The sequence below is a fragment of the Rhinolophus sinicus genome, chromosome 5, assembly GCF_057876585.1.
Source record: "Rhinolophus sinicus isolate RSI-liver-muscle chromosome 5, RSI-T2T, whole genome shotgun sequence".
NCBI classification, from domain to species: domain Eukaryota; kingdom Metazoa; phylum Chordata; class Mammalia; order Chiroptera; family Rhinolophidae; genus Rhinolophus; species Rhinolophus sinicus.
The window spans coordinates 80,387,444-80,408,372 of NC_142505.1; the positions used below are offsets into that span (position 1 = coordinate 80,387,444).

The 20,929-nt window shown below is 36.8% G+C and overlaps 2 protein-coding genes across 6 annotated transcripts in view; one reads left to right on the plus strand and one right to left on the minus strand.

Moving 5' to 3' along the window:
- Positions 1–8,216, plus strand: part of PKD2L2 (polycystin 2 like 2, transient receptor potential cation channel) — a 31,199-nt gene extending 22,983 nt beyond the window's left edge. The window contains exons 13-14 of the mRNA XM_088798886.1: positions 7,567–7,679; positions 8,120–8,216. Of these exons, the coding sequence (XP_088655012.1) occupies positions 7,567–7,679; positions 8,120–8,216 (210 nt within the window). The remainder of the gene's footprint in view (positions 1–7,566; positions 7,680–8,119) is intronic.
- Positions 8,217–9,473: 1,257 nt separating this feature from the next.
- The window catches only part of FAM13B (family with sequence similarity 13 member B), a 64,960-nt gene continuing 53,504 nt past the window's right edge, over positions 9,474–20,929 (minus strand). For all 5 annotated transcript variants that reach the window (XM_019740217.3, XM_019740222.3, XM_019740221.3 and 2 more), the window contains 7 exons: positions 20,479–20,708; positions 18,358–18,441; positions 18,032–18,127; positions 14,489–14,572; positions 14,227–14,390; positions 13,585–13,686; positions 9,474–11,853 (listed from right to left, as the gene is read on the minus strand). In XM_019740217.3, the coding sequence (XP_019595776.2) occupies positions 11,730–11,853; positions 13,585–13,686; positions 14,227–14,390; positions 14,489–14,572; positions 18,032–18,127; positions 18,358–18,441; positions 20,479–20,708 (884 nt within the window). In that variant the 3' untranslated portion in view covers positions 9,474–11,729. The remainder of the gene's footprint in view (positions 11,854–13,584; positions 13,687–14,226; positions 14,391–14,488; positions 14,573–18,031; positions 18,128–18,357; positions 18,442–20,478; positions 20,709–20,929) is intronic.

Sequence of the window (20,929 nt, forward strand, 5' to 3'; positions counted from 1 at the left end):
CGCATGATAAAACACTTAAAATACAACCATAAGACAATATGACATAACTGTGACCAGATATATCTAATATGTCAGTAATGACAAATTAGGATAATTTACTTAAAAAGGAAATATTTTCAAATCGAATTACGAAAAACATGTATCCTAAAATATATACCTAAAACAAAGTGATTCAGAAAAGTTAAATATAAAAGCATGAGCAAAGGTATAATAGGGAAGCAAAACACCTCAGGGGACAACTTAATATAAGTCAAGGTAGAATTCTAGACAAAAGGCTCTAAATGAGATAAAGGGCACTTTATGAGGCTAAGATCAAATCTAATAATTATGATGATCTATGTACCAAATAACACAGCACCAACTTCCATAAGACTACTGGACTTAGGAGAAATACACAAGCACACACACACACACAAAAAGAGACAGATCAGGAAAAATCAAAGGATAAAAAATATGTATATTTTGAATAGGCAGTCTTACAGTTATGTATTAAACTCTGTACTCTCTGAAGATACACTCAGTTTTCAAAAACCCATTCATTGGTGGCTCGGGCAGTTAGAGCTCCATGCTCCTAACTCTGAAGGCTGCCGGTTCGATTTCCACATGGGCCAGGGGGCTCTCAACCACAAGGTTGCCAGTTCAATTCCTCGACTCCTGCAAGCGATGGTGGGTCGCGCCCCCTGCAACTAAAATTGAACACGGCACCTTGAGCTGAGCTGCCGCTGAGCTCCCGGATGGCTCAGTTGGTTGGAGTGCGTCCTCTCAACCACAAGGTTGCAAGGGATGGTGGGCTGCGCCCCCTGCAACTAGCAATGGCAACTGGATCTGAAGCTGAGCTGCGCCCTCCACAACTAAGATTGAAAGGACAACAACTTGACTTGGGGGGAAAAAAAAAGGTCTGGAAGTACACACTGTTCCCAATAAAGTGCTGTTCCCCTTCCCCAATAAAATCTTTAAAAAGAAAAAAAACATTCATTAAAATTGATCATACACTGGACCATAAAGAAAACCTCAATAAATTCCAAAATGTAGTTAACATAGAAAAAATATTACCTGTAAACGACATAATACAAATATATTATTGGGAGGCGGGTTATCACTTTGTGAGGGGTGTAAATGTCTAACTGTTACATTGATTTTTACACCTGAAACTAATTAAAATATATAATTAATGAAATTTTTAAAACATTTTAACCAAGAAATTTTTGAATTTCTAAAGAATTGTCTATTAAACAATTCTTGAATCAAAGAGAAAATACAAAATGAAATCACAGAATCCCAGAAAACAAAATGATAAAAACATTATATAGTAGAATCTATGAGATAAAATCAAAGAATACCCAGAGGAAAATTAATAGCCTTAAATTTATAAACAAAAATCAAAGACAGAAAAGAAAGTAATTTTAGTATGTGACTCAAAAAGTTAGAAAAGAATAAAGAGAAAACAGAAACAAGAAATAAAGATAAAAGCAGAATTGAACTACAACCAAAAATTAGTATAAATAAATAAAAGGGCTGGTTCTTTGAAAAGACACCATTAGCCAACAAATGGAATAAGAGGGAGAGAAACATACAAAGTAGAAAATTACAGTGGGAAAAATAATCAGGAAAGGAGAAATTTTGAAATATCACTAAAAGAAATTGAAGACACAAACAAATGGAAAGATATTCTGTGCTCATGGATCGGAAGAATTAATACTGTTAAAATGTCCATACCACCCAAACCAACATACAGATTCAATGCAATCCATGTCAAAACTCCAATAGCACTTATCACAGAAATAGAACAAACTCTTAAAATTTTGTATGAAACCAAAAAAGACCCAAAATAGCCAAATCAACCTTGAGAAAGAACAAAGCTGGAGGCATCATACTCCCTGATTTCAAACTATATTACAAAGTTATTGTAATCAAAACAGTATGGTATTGGCATAAAAGCAAATAGACCAATGGATTAGAAATGAGAACCCAGAAATAAACCCACGCATATATGGTCAATTAATTTATGACAAAAGAGCCAAGAATATACAATAGGGAAAAGACAGTCTCTAAAATAAATGGTGCTGGGAACCACATGCAAAAGAATGAAACTGGACTATTGTCTTACACCACACACAATAACTCAAAATAGATTAAAGACTTGAACATAAAACCTGAAACCATTTAACTCCTGAAAGAAAACATAGGTAGTAAACTCTTTAACATCAGTCTTCGTGATGATTTTTTGTATTTGACACCAGAAGCAAAGGCAACAAAAGCAAAAATAAATAAGTGGGGCTACATGAAACTAAAAAGCTTCTGCACAGCAAAGGAAACCATCAACAAAATGAAAAGGTAACCATAGCGTGGGAGAAATTTTTGCAAATCATCTATCTGGTAAGAGGTTAATATCTAAAACATATACAGAACTCAGCCCACTCAGTAACAACAACAAAATCCAATTAATAAATGGGCAAAGGACCTGAATAGACATTTTTCCAAAGAACACATACAGATGGTCAACAGGTACATGAAAAGGTGCTCAACATCAATAATCAGGAGGTAAATGCAAATTAAAACCACAGTGAGCTAGCACCTCATACCTGTTAGAATGGCTGTCATAAAAAAGAAAAGAAGTAAGAGTTGGTAAGGATGTGGAGAAAAGGGAACCCTTGTACTGTGTTGGTGGGAATGTAAATTGGTGCAGCCACTATGGAAAACAGTATGGAGGTTCCTCAAAACATTAAAAATAGAACTGCCATATGATCCAGCAACTCTACTTCTGGTTTTTACCTGAAGAAAACAAAAACACTAACTCAAAAAGATATCTGCACTCCCATGTTCATTGCAGCATTATTTACAACAGCCAATACAAAGAAGTGTACATCAATGGATAAATGGATAAAGAAATATGGTATAAACAGTTCTTTATATACACAATGAAATATTATGCAGCCACAAAAAGGGAAATCCTGCCATTTGTAACAACATGGATAGAACTTGAGAGCATTATGTTAAGTGAAATAAGTCAGACAAAACAAATATTGTATGGTCTCACTTATATGTGGAATCTTTTAAAAAATGAATTCATAGATACAGAGAACAGATTGGTGGTTGCCAGAGGTACGGTGAGGGAGGGTTGAAAAATGGGTCAATGTGGTCAAAAGGTACAAACTTCCAGTTTTAAACTAAATAAGACATGGGGATGTAACGTACAACATGGTGACTATAGTTAATATACTGTATTGCATATTTGAAAGTTGCTAAGAGAGTAGATCTTAAAAGTTCTCATCACAAGAAAAGGAATCTGTAACCATATGGTGATGGATGTTAACTAAATTTACTGTGGTGATCATTTTGCAACATATACATATATCAAATCATTATGTTGTACACCTGAAAAAAAATCACTAAAAGATTTTTTGCATAACTCTATGCAAATAACGTTTGAAAAACTGAAGGTGATGAATTTTTCTATGAAAAGAAAATTTATCAAAACTGAGCACAGACATTTTTAAAAGCCTAAACAAATCAATTCTGTAGAAGAAATAAACTCATCAAAGAACAACCTTCAAAATAAATCAGGCCCAGTTGGTTTCACAAGGGAATTTTACCAGATTTTTAAGGAATAATTTCAAGCTATTCCAGAGAAGAGAAAATGGAAATTTTCCAAATTATTTTTACAAAGTGACTATACAGTGATTCTAAAACCTGGCAAAGATTGTATCAAAAATAAATTAAACAGAAGATTAAGAAAAAGAAAGTATCACTTATCAATCTGGAAGCAAAAACCTAAATAACTTTAGCAAACAGAATCTAACAGAACAAAATAATATATCATGATTCGGATAGGGTTCATTCTAAAAATGGAAAGATGGTTCAAAATTGGATAATCAACTAACATAATTCATTCTATTAATAGGTCCAAAGAGGAAAATTACATGATCATTTTCCATAGATGCTGGATATTTGATAAGATTCAACATTCAATCTTGAGGGGAAAACAAATCAAAATAGGAATCAATGGATACTTCTTTGATATGATAAAAACATTTATCTCACCCCTAATCTATCACCTTACTTAATAGGGAAACACTGGATATGTCAGAAACAAGACAAGGATACACTGGAGGGATCAGCCGAAACAATTAAGAGAAATAAATTAGAAGTAAAAGAATCAAGAAAGAAATTGTAAAGACCTCTATTTGAGATATGATTCCCTTAAGTTTTCTAGGTATACGATGAACTGAAAAAATGACAAAAGAGAATTCATAAAGCAATAGGAAAAAATAATTTACATAAATACAATGTCACATATACAAATAACCAGTTCATTAAAAATTATAGAAGATTCTATTTATAAAAGCGACCAAGTAGAAAATGCCCAGGGATTAATAAAAAAACGTTTAAAACCAAGATTAAGAAAAATTTTAAACTTTCTGTAAAAGACACAAAAATGCATTCAACCAAGTGAGAAAATATACTTACTACAATGTATCAGTCAAAATATACTTACTACAATGTATGTCATCAGTTTCCTGATGTATTTCCATCAGGAAAATGGAAACCACATGTATTTCAAACAAAAAAATTACTACAGGGAATTGGTTATTTAAGTATTGGAAGGCAGAAAAAGTAAAAACATTGAGGCAACTCATAAATAACACCTGTAGGAAGATGCTACCACTCCCAGGGTTAAGGTTGTGAAAGGGGAGGTTATCAGAACCTAGTATCTGAGAGGAGGGCCCTGTGGAGCTCTTTCTTAGACCTCTGAGAGCACCCCCTAGCCCACCCACACTGGGGCTGATACTTTCGCGGGAGTGTGATGAGTCTGATTCTGTGTATGCCAAAAGAAGCCCGCCATTGTTGCTAGAGCCAGAAGCAATACTGATAGAAAAAAACAAAACCCTGTCCCCTCCATCCACCAATAAGGCAGAACCTAACAAAGCCAGTAGCAAGAGTCTGATGAATGAGTTTTCAAAGCCTGAGACCCAGCATCACATAGGAGAGTATAAGAGGGTAAATTGTGAGTTGAGAGACATTAGCTAAATAGTCGGCCCAGTTCACCCTTTTGGCGTTTAGTACACATTTGAACTTTCATAAAACAACCGTAACTATTTTAAGCTTCCATCTAATAAGATGGAACTATCCTTTATATAAATGAAGGCACTCCTACCCTATCCTCAAAAAGGGAGAAGCAAAGTTCCAATAGTAATTGTATCCATCTCTGGGTGATCTTAAGACCTCTTCTACTCAAATCATAATTCCTTAAGAAGTTAATGTTTAAATTACAAAGTTTACTTTTGGACATGGAAGTATTTAAGAGGCACACCCTGACCCTCCTCAAGAATTCCCAGGTTCCAATTATAGCCCTCTGACCATAGCACCCATTTTGTAGCAGCAACCAATTTCCTCTTGGTAATTGGGACCAATCACCTCAGTTGAATCTTTGCCTGCTGGTTCGGTAGCCTGAGGAATCCCAAATGGCAAGGTGGTTGTCTCAAATTCTTCTTTTTTTTTTTTTTTTTTTTTAATTAAATTTATTGGGGTGACAATTGTTAGTAAAATTACATAGATTTCAGGTGTACAATTCTGTATTACATCATCTATAAATCCCATTGTGTGTTCATCACCCAGAGTCAGTTCTCCTTCCATCACCATATATTAAGTCAATTGTTGTATCCCTTGGTGGAAGCATCTCTCTATGAGGTTTTGTTTCTTTGGACTTCCCCTGCTACCAAGTACTCATCAGTTAGGGTCCAGTCAGAAAAACAAAACCACACTAGGTAGGGCCGGCTCAGTGGCTCAGTGGCTCAGGCAGATTGGAGTTCCAAGCTCCTAACTCTGAAGGCTGCCGGTTCGATTCCCACATGGGCCAGTGGGCTCTCAACCACAAGGTTGCTGGTTCAACTCCTCGAGTCCCACAAGGGATGGTGGGCAGCGCCCCCTGCAACTAAGATTGAACACGGCACCTTGAGCTGAACTCCCGGATGGCTCAGTTGGTTGGAGCGTGTCCTCTCAACCACAAGGTTGCCGGTTCGACTCCCGCAAGGGATCGTGGGCTGCGCCCCCTGCAACTAAGACTGAAAGGACAACAACTTGAAGCTGAACGGCACCCTCCACAACAAAGATTGAAAGAACAACTCGACTTGGAAAAAAATCCTGGAAGTACACACTGTTCCCCAATAAAGTCCTGTTCCCCTTCCCCGATAAAAAAAAAATCTAAAAAAAAAAACACACTAGGTAGTTAGTTCAAAAGGAGGAGGTTTACTGTAAGAGCCAAAGTGGAACACTAAATTAATCCAGAGACAACTGTAAAAGGCAGCTACCACCTACAGAGAAGAGGTGGGCTAACTAGAACCTAGAAGCTTGGAGGAAATGCCCCCAAAGAGCTGCTGCTCTGCCTATGCTCTGCCTACCACTTTCCGGTGAGTATCAAAGAAAGCTTCACAGGAAAAGTGGTGGTTGAGATGGGATTTTTGAAGGATGAGTTAAGTTTATCAGGCATAATCTATTCATATCCATATTACGAACGCTTCCATATTATAATAGGCCTGGTCATTCAGAAACAGTTGTGGGGTCAACCACTTTTTTAACAGGATATTAAAAGCATTAGTAAATATGTCAAAATGCAGGTGCTGTAATGTAGCCAAGAGAAAACTGGAAAGATTGAGAGCCATCTTATCCTACTTTAGATACATCGGTTAAAGACAAACACTGTCTGGTAAAAGAGTTTCTGTGACCAGAACAGCACACATTTACCAGGTAAACAGTGTATTAACTTAGGCATCACCATCCTCTCTGAGGAAGGTAATCAGAACCTTACACAGGAATCCACTTTGCTACTAGTGTTAGTGCTGGAGCAGGGCAAGAATCATACTCAGAGAGGAGTCACATCTGGGTGCAATGTCTCCCCTCCTTTTCTAGAGCTGTCCCTATTTTCCACAATGTACGGAGCATCTTTTCTAAAGTTGGGACAAAGGTATTGGGACACCAAAAAGAATGTGGGTGACAGTTAGGACAAAGCACAGGAAAGACTCCATGGGATCAGAGAAGGATGCAGCCACAGGAATTTTCTGGTACGAGGAGTTTATTTGGGGTATGTGCACACATTAGAATGAACAGATTGGTGCAGTAATTATAAGTGGGGGTTGGGGTGGTTAGGTAAGACCGCAGGAGTCTGGCTGAGAAGCAGCTGGGAGAGCAAATATCCACAGATGTACTTTGAAGGACATCTGCTTCAGTAAAGAACACGGGTACGGAAAAGAACATCTCAGCTTTGGCCAAGTGAAAAGCAAGAAGGAAGTCAGCTGGAGATGGAGAGGGCAAGAGGCATACAAGAATAATTACAATTTTAAAAACCCCCTAATTCTGCCCACCAGTTCTAACACCAGTTCCTCTGAAGTGACTCTGCGGCAACCTAAACACTGGGCACTGGGGGGGGGGGGGGGGGGAGCCAGTGGGGCTCAACATCACAGCCCCGGAGAGCAGAGGTGCAGGTTCTCGACCCTGTGAAGCTTGTGTGCCAAATACTTACGATAGAAAAAAATTGAGATTGCAGCTTATGCTTTTCCTCTAACTTGCCAGGAGATTCAAAGTGCAGAGCAGATGAAAAAATGGAAAGAGAGACTTGAGAAAAAGTATTATTCTACAGAAACTCAAGATGACTACCAACCCGTCACTCAACGAGAATTTCGAGAGTAAGCATTGGCTCTAACCAGGGGACCGGGGGATTATCGTGATATGGGGACTGGGGACATGAGTTACACACATTATTTTCCTGAACCCAGAACCTCATTCTGCTAAGATGCCACTTCAAAAAAAAAAAATTTTTTTTTACCCAACTTTAAACTGAAAGCACAGGCTCCATTTGTTTAAATATAAGGTGAGAGTGAGACCAATTGCTTTCATCCTTACATCCCTAAATAATAGAACTACCATTTATACTTGATATGTGTAGCAGATACCGTTCTCCACACGGCTTTAGATTAGACCCATAACTGGTCACATTAAGCCTGTTTCAGGAGCTTAAAACACTGTCTTCCCAATCTAAGCATTTCACAATCGACACTAAGAACCTGCTGTCTCTTGATGCAAAAAAGTATGTCACTGACTCATTCTCTTTTCAATTATCCTCTAGCCTCTTTTTATACACCGTGGAGCTGGAGAAAGAATTACACTACATCAGTTTAAAACTAAACCGAGTGATGAGAAAGGTTTCCGCTCTACCCTACTGAGTCGAGTGGAGGTGAGAAACTGATGCAATCATTGAATATGCCTAACAAAGATTTATCCCTGTATTGAGTTATTTCCTAAACTTGTCCCATTTCAGGTACACTTTAAAAAGCACTAAACCACCTATCATCAAACTATCGTCAGGGTCAATAATCATCATCAAACGATTTCAAGGAACGACGTGCCCCTGAATGGGACTCACTGTATAATCCACGCCTGTATAATCCATTAGAACATGCCTCCAGAGTATATGCACCAATTCACACAGAGAACTTTATAATGAATTATTATTAAATCCTAGGAATATGAAGGGAAAGTACAAAATAATGCTGTTCATGGGACAATAGGTAAAAACAGTTTTCTCGGTGTTCCACAAAGTGTAACTGTTGGTGTTCTCATCATGTACCCTGTTCCAACTTCCTCAGACCATAGATAAATGCTTAGGAGTCTGTAAAACTATCATATAATACCCCAAGTAAAATAATCTCACCTCCATTCTTCCCAATTTTAAGTCTCCTATAAAGCTAAAGTGTAAAAGAACAAACTACCCAACCACCTACAGAAACTTCATTAATATCTTCACACTGGAAATTCATCTAGAGTTTCTGACGTAACGCATCTAAAGTTTCGCAAAAGTGCTTCCTCGACCACTTTAAAAGCAAAATACATTTTAAAAAATAAAGAGCAAGGTAGGCGTATCCAGGTTACAAAAAGTCAAGTTGTATTTGAAAAGTGTAAATGAGGGTGCTGCAAAAACTATTTGGATGGTTGGAAAACTTCTATATGACTGGCATTTTGGAAATTGGAAAACCCTCCCAGAAGAACTATGTTCTTAGCCCAAGCAATAGCATTTGAACATAGTACTCAACTTCCACAGGGGCGCTCAATACGGCCCCTGGATTTTAAAACTGGAATAAAGGAATTTTTAAACCTACCCACCTTCCTCGGACTAAGCGCTTCTCTTAGAGATTGTACATCATTTTCTTAATAGGAGAATTCACTGCAACAAGAACTGCTAACTATCCTCTCTGCATCTTCTCCCTCCATTTCCACAAGGCAATCAACAACATGATCTTTCCCTGTCTTACCACTCCCTAGAGATGCAGTCAGTGAGGTGGTTACTAACCCTGCTGTCCCCCCATATGGGCCCAGGTTGGGGTAATTCAAACAAAGCATGGAGAACAGTAAGACATGGGAATACTTGAGGTCTCTATTTTTCCTTTTTCAACATCTAGTGAAAAAACAAACAAACACACACATTTACAATCACTTAGAACATTAAAGTTCTTTTATTACAAAAGTCTATACAATGAAGTGCCAGACACAGCAATGCAATTATACCGGTGGTCATATATATCTATATATTATTTGTATATAGATATACAGTTTTTACTTATACCAAAGTAAAACTATCACAGACTGCCTATTTCTACCACCTACTGCTCAACTACGACACACAATACTGTCACATAGCATAAGTGCTGCCATGCCACTTTTATCTACTCTACTTGCAGCCAAACATTAACAGTGAATAACCAACATCATGAAGCAGCTGTTAATTCTAAAATGAAACCAGTCAGGCCACTGACTTATAAAAATATGGTACTCATATAGATTTAGCATTATAAAGAAGGAATATATTATTTAAAACATTTAAATAGTGCATATGGACATTTTTGCATGTGGTATATAAAATAAAACATTCATATAAAACAATACACAGTGCACATTAAATTAGATGTTTGGATATACTCCTGTCTGGAGACTGAAAGAAATTAATTAAATGTACACTGCATGATGGATTCAAATCAAAATGATCTTTTGGCATTTTCAATTTCACTTTTCTAGGTATACATTATGAATAACCTAGCTGTATCAAAAGGAAACCACACAAAAAGGGCTGGATTTAGTGCTTTATTCCCCAACTACATGTTCACTACCAATGAATATTCCCTCCCTGCAAACAAGGCATTGCACACACAGGTGAAATGTGAAGTACTAAAAACACTACGTATTATCAAACTACTTCATGTGCTTACTATGTAATAGTGCCAGAAGTCTGAGGTTCATGCTTCCCTCATCTTACTAAAGGATGTTGCAAAAGTCCATTTTCATATGGAACAAATTGTTAATATTACCTAGTTAAGAAAACCATGCATGAGTCACTGCATGCAAAACATGGGCACAATCAAAGTGAGACACTCATCAATCCAAAAAAGCACTAAGAAAAAAATTAACACTTTAGATTAAGCCTGACCGGAATATGCTGTTAATGACTGTTACATTGTTAGCACAAATTAAGTCACTATCCTGTGAAAATGATTAGCAGAATGATACAAGGAGAGTACCTGAAGAAAAGCTATGGAAAGCCAAAGAAAAGATATGCTTAGAGTATATGACAAGGGGCATGCCACTACACATCTTGTAACCAACCAGCTGTTTAAACAGCATGTGACTGAGCAAAGGTCGTCCTTATAGAGTATGTTTTCTTTATGGATTTTGCTGATTAAGAGGGGAAAAAAGGATACAACCCCCCGAAGGTACATGTAAAAATGCAGTGGTATAGCCCTTGTTAAGAACAGATTTACTTCAGGCATAATGATTCTTTTGCCAATTTAGGCCCATTTGTTTCAACTCACAAATCTGAGCACCATCTGAATTCCTACATACTGACATGGCTATTTGCTCACATTATCTGAAGGGGGTGGGGGGGTGGGGGGATGTAGGATCTGATCCAGACAAATTACATCATCACCAGCTGAGAAACAGTAACTGAGGAAAAAAACAGTAACTTAAGTCCCATAGGCAGCATGTGATATGATTCAGTTCTGTGTGTGATGTGTGATGTGTTTTCACTATCCTATAATAAGCAAGGTCACTTTTTGGTCTCCCCTCTGTTATCTTCATCCAGGAGCTGTGTGACCACTGAATTGCAAAATTTTGCTAACATACTACCTGTGAAAAAGTGTCACTTTGGGAATTAAACAGAAATGTGTTCCACAGGACTTGAAATTTCAGTTGATTTTGGTTTTCTAGGAAAACATAGAACACAGTTGCATATGTGCACATTTATAGGCTTTTCTTTCAAATTTTCAGTCATTCTGTAAGAAAAAGGCAAGTGAAGAATTCAATGTGAAGATTTTCCTCTCAATTTTCTTCAGTAATGAAAAAAATAATAAACTTGGTAATAACAAAAAGCTTGTATTTCCAAAGTTCTTGAAGTTGAAAGGATAAAATACTAGTCTTTTGCTAACAGGATGGATGTATCTGTAGTACAAAACAATGAAGAAAACTGGATGTTTGCTAAAGAGGACAGTCTGTGGTTAATATGGAACACTGTGCTCCCTAGAGAGGGCCTATCACCTCCCCCATCATTTCTCTAGTGGCACCACAACCAAGTTACAAAATGAGACGCTCTGAGTGCCTGACAACATGAACTCAAGAACCAGCCAAGTATACACGATGACAGCTTCAGAGAATACAATTGATTTTATGCTGTTTTCAAGGAGCATGTTTTATATGGATTTTGAAGAATCTTGTTTGCTGATAAGAACTTCAAGAAGCCTAAGCTTGGCTTTAATTTTCTTGTACTCCCTGTATTCCTCAAGCACTGGAACTCGATCCTCTTTCTGGGCATTCCTAGGGGAGAAAATAAAAATCTATAATATTCTAGAGATCATCTGGAAAATAAAGTCCCAGAAGTTGTCCTAATGTGAGACACAATGTTACCAAATATAAGTTCAAATAAAAAAACTGCAAGAAAAAAATATCAGGCCAATTCCCCCATCCCCAAAGAACATTCCTAAAATATTTCTATTTTTGATAGATTTCTCTACTGACAGATTAAATCATGCACTTATCAATGATCAATACAAATAACTAGAGGTACTATTTTAATAAGACATACACTGCTAGACTATGTCAGGTCTGTGAGTACATACTAAGTGCTGGAGGGCTACAATGACTCATTTTATACATTAACTGTGGCTTCAGTGAACTGAGATATAAAACACCTTACCTGTAGCAAAAAAGCAGTTTCCTCACTTTATATTAATGACCCAATGCAATCCAGTTTAATCACTAGGTAAAGCTCAAACCATCCTAAGTATAATCATAAGCAAAGTTTCCTTCCAATAAGACAAAGAATTAGAAGATATTTGGAAAACGCGTTCTTGCACTTGAGATATTTTTTAAACCATTTTGCCAACCTATATAGAAGACTCTCAAGTTAATTTAAAGTAAACACATTTTGGAATTTGTAACATAGCCATTGGCTTGGTAAGACTACCCAGTTACATGGAAAAACTTTTCAGAGACCTGAGATAGCCCTCACTTCTGGCCACCATTTGAATTAGAACGTATTTTTCTTACCGTGTTTCCCCGAAAATAAGACCTAGCTGGACAATCAGCTCTAATGTATCTTTTGGAGCAAAATTAATATAAGATCCAGTCTTATATAAGACCTGGTATTATTATATTATATATTATATTATATTATATTATATTATATTATATTACCCGTCTTATATAAGACCTGGTCTTATTTATATTATAGTAACTTAAGACCGGGTCCTATATTAATTTTTGCTCCAAAAGACACATTAGAGCTGATTGTCCGGCTAGGTCTTATTTTTGGGGAAACACGGTACTTTTAAGAGCTTCACTGAGTCAACTGTGCATTAACCAGTGAGATAACAGCAACTTGCCATATTAGATTATAGGAGCCACATGACTGCCACCATTACACTCCTTGGAAATCGACAGTCTGGAATGACCAATATGCAGCTTAAGCAGCAATGATCTCAGTATAAGAATTCAAACTAATTGAAGATACCACTCATGTTATGGGACCCTTTCTAAAAGGACAAACATCTCATTCCACAAACGCTTCCAAAAGGATGAGGATGTAGCACTAAAGAACATAAAATAGTTGCCCCCCCCCCCCAAGACAACCTCGAAATATTTTATCAGATGTTGTTTACTCCAGCTCTGACTTTTTCTTGCCATTAATAGCAGAGCTTGATAGTATAAAGCAGGGGTGTCCAAACTGCGGCCCGCAATCCATTTTTAATTGGCCCGCAGCAAATTCCAAAAATATATTTAGTTTACTTAAATAAACCAGGTGATGTAATACGTATTTCACCTCGAATGAGTGGCCCAGCTGTTTGTGTATTTTACCGCATATGGCCCTTGGTAAAAAACGTTGAAAAGTTTGGATACCCCTGGTATAAAGGAATTATTTTTAGTTTTATTTTCAATGCTAATATCCTTACATGCACAATTTATTTCTATTCCTATATATTTCTTTAACATATGGGCATTTGTGAGTTTAAGGAGAAAGAAGACGCGATTCTGTGATGCTCAACAAACCTTCCATTTTGTTGATAAAATGTTTCTTCAAATTCCCGTAATGTTTTACGTAGTTTCTTTTTTTCAGCTCTGGCTTTCCAAAGTTGTTCCAGTAACTCAGGCCTAAAATTGAAATGGGAAAACAACATTATTGAAAGGGTACTGTTGATTCATTATGTTCTTAACAGTGGTTGGAACCCTGGCTGCAAACTAAAGTCAGCTGGGGAGCTTTCAGAATATACCAATGCTCTACCCCGGACCAACAAAATCAGAATAGCTGCAGGAAGGTCTCTGCAGTGGTACTTGAAAAAAAAAAAAATCTTCCCAAATGATCCTGAAGTGAAGCCAGGGCTGAGGACCAGTCAGATACCATGTCAAGTAAAGAAGCTGACGGAGAACATACGAACAGATAACTCTCAGCTGGTGCCTGAATTTTGTTATGCAGCAAATGCAGGATTTTATTTTTTAAAATTTTTAAAACACACTAATGTTTAATTTAAAAAATGTGAATGACAACATATTTTGTAGATCACATTTTTAAAAAAGGGTCTCTCTCGAGCGTTGTATTAATTCCCTCTAAGTGCTCAATTATTTAACCTTGAATTTCTGGGCATATAAATTTTATCATACAAATAGGCTAAAATCACAAATCAGCATACATACATAGAAGCTGCTCGAGTACTTGACAATCGATGATCCAGAGCCAGTTTTTCTTGATTTTCTTCAACATCAGATTCTGAGTTCTCCAATGAAGACTGTGCCTGTACAGCAGTTTTCAAGATATCAGTTAACTCAGAGGACAGACTAATACCATCTTCTTCTTCTTCCTAAAAAGATATCCAAACAGAGAAGCAAACAGGCCATGACTTTCAATTTTTCCTTTAGAAAAGAGAGAGATCATGTAATGATTTCTCTTAAGGACTACCTTGATTTCTTCAAAAAAGTGTGCAGTTTCTCCTTCTATAATTGGCTGTAACATCTGACCCCTTCGCTTGGTAGATGGAGACCCCTGTAACAATCAACATATCGATGGTTTACAATTTAAGTATTTAAAGTGTTCATAGAAGCTTCATTTCACTATAGAATAGATATTAAACTTTAGTTCCAAAATCCTAACCAATTGCTTTTCATTTTTTAGGAATTCCTTGGTAAAATATTTTTTATAATATGTATTTTCTTATGTATGCATAAAAGTGATAAATGATAGTTTACGTCTAGATAATTCTAAGAGTTCATTCAGTAAATATTTTTAAAATTCTAAATGATAAAAGAAAGCATGACATATAATTTAATTGAGAGCATTTTTCTTTTTAACAACTGCTATCAACCAATTTGATAAAGTACCCCCTTATACTCCTTTTGAAAAAAATAACAGCTTCACTGAGATATAATTCACATACCATAAAATGCACTCTTTTAAAGTGCACAATTTAATGGTTTCCAGTATATCCACAAGTTGTACAACCATTACCATTATCTAATTCCAGAACATTTCATCCCTGACCCCCCATAAAAACCCTGTACTCATCAGCTGTTCTTCATGTGCCCTCTCTCCCCAGCCCCTAGCAAACAAAACTTTCTGTATCTATGGGCTGGCCTATTCTAGACATTTCATATAAATGGAATCAAACAATATGTGGCCTTTTGTATCTGGCTTCTTTCACTCAGCATAATGTTTTCAAGGTTCATTCATGTTGTAGCATATATGAGTACTTCGTTTCTTTTAATGGCTGAATAATATTCCACTATATGGATATACCACATTTATTTATTCATCAGTTGCTGGACATTAGGGTTGTTTCCTCATTTTTGCTGTTATGAATAATGCTGCTATAAACATTTGTGTACAATTTTTTGTGTAGACACGTTTTCAATTCTCATGGGCATATGTAAGAGGAGAACTGATAGATCACATGGTAACTCTGTGTCTAACCTTTTGAGAAACTGCCACTGTTTTTACAAAGTGGCTGCACCATTTTACATTCCAACCAGCAGTGCGTAAGGGTTCAAATGTCTCCATATCCTCACCAACAATGTTTTTATCTGTCTTTTTTAATACACTAGTGGTATAAAGTGCTACTAAATATGGTTATTTGCTTTTCCTAATGACTAATGATGATGAACATCTTTTCATTTGCCTAATAGCCATTTATGTATCTTCTCTGGAGAAATGTCTATTCAAATACTTTGCCCATTTTTTATTTGAGTTATTCAGCTATTTATTATTGAAGAGCTCTTCATATATTTTGGATATTAAGTCCCTTATCAGATACATGACTTGTAAACATTTTCTCCCAACCTGTGGGTTGTCTTATCACTTTCTTAAGAATCCTTTGATGCACAAAAGTTTTTAATTTTCATGAAGTTCAATTTACCTTTTCTTTTGTCACTGTGTTTTTGGTGTCATATCTAAGAAAATATTGTCTAATCCAAGGTCACAAAAATTTATTCCTCTATTTCCTAAGAGTTTTAGTTTTAGCTTTTACATTTAGGACTATAGTCTATTTTAAGACAAATTTTGTGAGAAGTAAGAGTCTAAATTCATCCTTTTTTGCAAGTGGATATCAAGTTGTCCAAGCACCATTTGTTGAAAAAACTACTGTTTCTCAAATTTCTCTTTATGGTAGTCATGTTTAGGAGGCCATAAGATCTAAAAATGCTTCCTATAGACTCTGTTTTTAAAAACAAACTTGTGGAGTTCTAAAACAGTTTTCATAAAGAAATTCAAAGAGTATACTATTATGGAATTATGAAAATGTCGCTGACACCTTGGAACCAGAAAATAAAATCTGAATAAACTCTTATATACAAAGAATATAAACCATACAGGATTTTTTCCCCTTGTTCAAAGAAAACTGACTATAAAATAGTGTTGAGATGAACAACTAAAAAAGCGGCCAATTAAAAAAGAATCATGGCTGGCCCAGTGGCTTAGGTGGTTAGAGCTCCGTGATCCTAACTCCGAAGGCTGCCGGTTCGATTCCCACACAGGCCAGTGGGCTCTCAACCACAAGGCTGCCGGTTCAACTCCTCGACTCCCGCAAGGGATGGTGGGCTGCGCCCCCTGCAACTAGCAACCGCAACTGGACCTGGACCTGAGCTGCGCCCTCCGCAACTAAGACTGAAAGGACAACAACTTGAAGCTGAACGGCACCCTCCACAACTAAGATTGAAAGGACAACAACTTGACTTGGAAAAAAAGTCATGGAAGTACACACTGTTCCCGCAATAAAGTCCTGTTCCCCTTCCCCAATAAAATCTTAAAAAAAAAAAAAAAAAGAAGGATGCTTGGGTGGCCGGTTAGCTCAGTTGGCTAGAGTGTGGTGCTAATAACACCAAGGTTGCCGGTTCGATCCCCACATGGGACACTGTGAGCTGCGCCCTCCTTAAAAAAAAGAATCAGTTTATCTGAGGGCTAAATAAAACATGCTTAGAAGGCCAACGTGAACTTTCTAATTAGTCAGGTGGTCAAAGCATGAAGGAAACCCCTATGCAAGTGGCTATCGACATAAAAATGGCCTGCAAGCCTGAGTGAACCATAAGCTCCAGTAAATTAATTCCTATGAGATCATTCAAATTGGGCTACAGGCTGTTTTCTACTTGAGCCTGAGAAATATCTAGAGCCATACTATCTGTTAATCTGGGGATAGCACTTAATTTGCATGTAAGTATTAGAGTTTTCCCTTTTCTCTAAAAATGTACAGCAATATGAATAAGCATTATTTTAACAGACTTCTTCATTTAAAAAGATGAACTTGATGGGGTGGCTGGATGGCTCAGTTGGTTAGAGCGCAAGCTCTTAACAAGGTTGCTGGTTCAATTCCCGCAGGGGATGGTGGGCTGCGCCCCCTGCAACTAAAGACTGATAATGGCAACTGAACTTGGTTGGAGTTGAGCTGCGCCCTCCACAACCAGATTGAAGGACAACGACTTGGAGCTAATGGGCGCCAGAGAAACACACTGTTCCCCAATATTCCCCAATTAAAAAAACGTTGTTTTTTAAGTAGTTCAAATAAAAAGATGAACTTGAAAAAAAAATCAGTTTATAAAGTATGGCACTAAGTGAACATCATCATGACAGCCATCATAAAACTAATGTATTTTCAAAGACATGAATTTAAATGAAAAGAAATCAGGCAAGGGTCTGAAATACAGGTTATTTTATTCCATAATGTAGGTGACCCTGGACGCATCACTCCTGAGCCTCAGCTTCAGCATCTGTGAAATGAGGTGATCACTTGTGACCTGTCGTGACTTAACTCGTTAGGATTTCATGACATCCTTATACATTAAAATGCTTATAAAGATAGTAGTAGGCACTTATTTATTTCCTATTCTTTTTAAAAGCAGTAACCTCACAATTCCTGCTACCTTGGCTGTGTCATTCTCCCATATACCAGCATTATAATTTTTTTAAGAGTAGGTCTTGGTAAAATTAACTAGATAAATATTTGCATGTTTTACTTACAAGGACAGGAGTGATGCTAGCTCTTGTCAACATCTGTTTCACAAGTCTGTATCTATCATAGAGAGGTTTGACAATGTGCCTTTCTTCCCTGGTCACCTGAAGAAAAATGGAAATTACCTAGTAACCAGAAATCTAAAATGTTTGAAACATTAAGCACTATGACTTCCCCCCCCAATTTCTAAACAGTTATTTTAAATAAGTAGGCAATCTCCCAAATGTAGGAAACAATACTCTGTAAAACAGCTCTGAAGATATGAGTCACAGAACTGATTTGTCCTCTTTAAAATAGAAAATCAAATTTTTTTTTTTTCAGCGAGAGGTATTACCGGCTTTCCATGTTGACTTTCATAGTAAAGAAGACTTTTCTGGAGCGAAGTTTTCTCTTCTACCAAATGATCTTTTGTCATTTTCTAGAGGGGGGGAAAAGAACAACTCCCATTGGCACCATCATTATTGTCCTCATCCCCACAATGTAAATCATTAGGTTGAAAGGGCAGCCAATCACCACCCTAGCCTAAAGCTAGTAAGAACACATCCTTTACTTGTGGATTTACAGGCAGCATTTTTCAGTCTTCTATAGAATCTGACCTTCTAATAAGTAGTTGTCAATCCTCTTAGGTGGCTTGATTTATACAGAGGGTGCCAAAAAAAATGTATACACATTTTAAGAAAGGAAAAAAATGTATTAAAATTGTAATACTCAATATATACCTATAACAAAAGATGACAAGTCATGTTTGACTTCTGTAATTACAAGAGGTGCTCAAAGTAGTTACCATCAGCATAATTTTAATAGTTTTTTCCTGTCTTAAAATATGTATACATTTTTTTGGCATCCTCTGTATTTTATCTGAATAAGTTATGAATACCAGCTTAGTGACCTTACATAGGTTACTTAACCTCTTTTTGTTCAATACCCTAATCTATAAAATGGGGATACTTCACCTTACCTCATAGGGCTCTAATAAGGACTAAGTTAATATTTTGTAAAGGCATTTACAACAGTGCCTACCTAGCACACAGTAAGCACACGTAAATGCCTATTATTTAATTTTGCAGTCTTTTATTGACATAGCTATTAATTTTGTGTGTGTACACATACCCACACAAAATACACACGCATACACAGCATCGGTTTTATAATCCAATATTTCTCCTAAACTATGAAGAAAATCTGGCAACAATAGAGTCGAAAGACCCTGAAAAAAAACACTTCATTTTGTGACCTTAGACTCCTACTCTATGACCTCAGTTTCCCTTCATCTGGCACTTTCTTTACACTGCAATACTCTACTCACAACTTTTACTCTATATGGTACTAGATCCTCTAAATGGTACTAGAGTAGGCAGAACTCGCCAAATTTATTTGCCCATAAACCTTCCCTCTTAGCTCCATAGGACCTTATAATATCTCAATGATATCCCACACATCACCCTTTAACACTAAACCAAATCAACTCTACTTAATCCCAAGACTAGAAAATACCTCCCTGCTTCTCACCAGAGTAAAATTAAAGGCTAAAAAAAATTCACTGAATAGTATCTTCTTATAACAAATACCACTTTAGATTATATACATTCAATAGAGGACCGCTGGGTGTAGACTCTGTAAAACATTGTGATTTCAAACTCAAGCTTGAACCTTAAACCTAGGATAATGAATGTGAATAAAGCTAATCCAATCAAAATCATCTAGAAGAAGAGGGAAAGGAAGTTGGTCTAATACAAAATCTAAACACAAAAGTTGGAGGAGGAGAGCAATTAGAATTTCTAATCCAGCTCAGTTCAAAAGAGAGAAAGACTCTAATATTTAGACCAGGAGAGAGATGTACTCTGTTGTCAAGATAGGACTTCACATCAGGACTCATCGTTGCCTGGACAAAGGCTCAACTGAGACCAAATACCTCTGTACTCTCTCAGCAAATCTCATCTGATAAATGATTCGGGTTGCCAAATCTGACCTAGGCACGGGCTTTAGTGAGAAACGGTTCTTCAAAAAAATTCATTAATTTAATCCTCATAACAAACCACATTGTGTTCATATTTTAATGGACACAATCACATCCATATAAGCCATAGGGTTGTCGAAGGGACTCAGCGGCAGAATGCACAGAATATAACTAGTCAGGGTCAGGCATAAGCTAAGAGCTCAATACACATAACTACTAAAATACAAAGCCAAGACTCAAACTCAAGTTGTTTCATGCTCTTCACACACTCATCTTACCAACTGCCTCCAATATAAATGAACAGATCCGCATTCTAGTTTTTTAGTCTCATTACAGGGCACTTTTGGTGGGCTGATTAAAACATGTTTCTGTATCTGCAAACTTGTGAGCAGACTCAGGCCAGTCAGACTACCTAGACATCTCTATGTCACTGTGGCAATTATTTTGTTTTAGGGACTCTAAAGGCTACTCTGGTCAAACATCATAGCTCAAGATTACTTTGATATCATCTGGAAGACATCTTTCAACACGTTTTTCTTTCAGTCGTTTCAGAATAAGCTCAAGTGTTGCTTCCTTGGATGGCTTCTTTTCCTTCTGAATAACCCTGGATTCATCTTCATTCTCTTCATCTTCATGGTCTAGAGAAGAGCCAAAGCTTTTTGGAAGAGTGTTACTACGTGGACGTGTCTGAGGTACAAATTCTCCATCAGAGTTTTTGTGTTTTGCATCTATATTTCAGAACCAAGAAGACAGATTAGTAATACTGATTTTAGTTAAAATGCAACTAGGTCAAAGAGTAAGCAGTGAACAAGATATAAACATACATTAACAGTACAGAGGCTCAGATATTTCAACGTCACATGAAATATCTAATTATATGTATATAAGATAACTATACTATTCATTCTTTCAGCCAATACTCATAGAAAGCCTACTATAAAGTTATGGT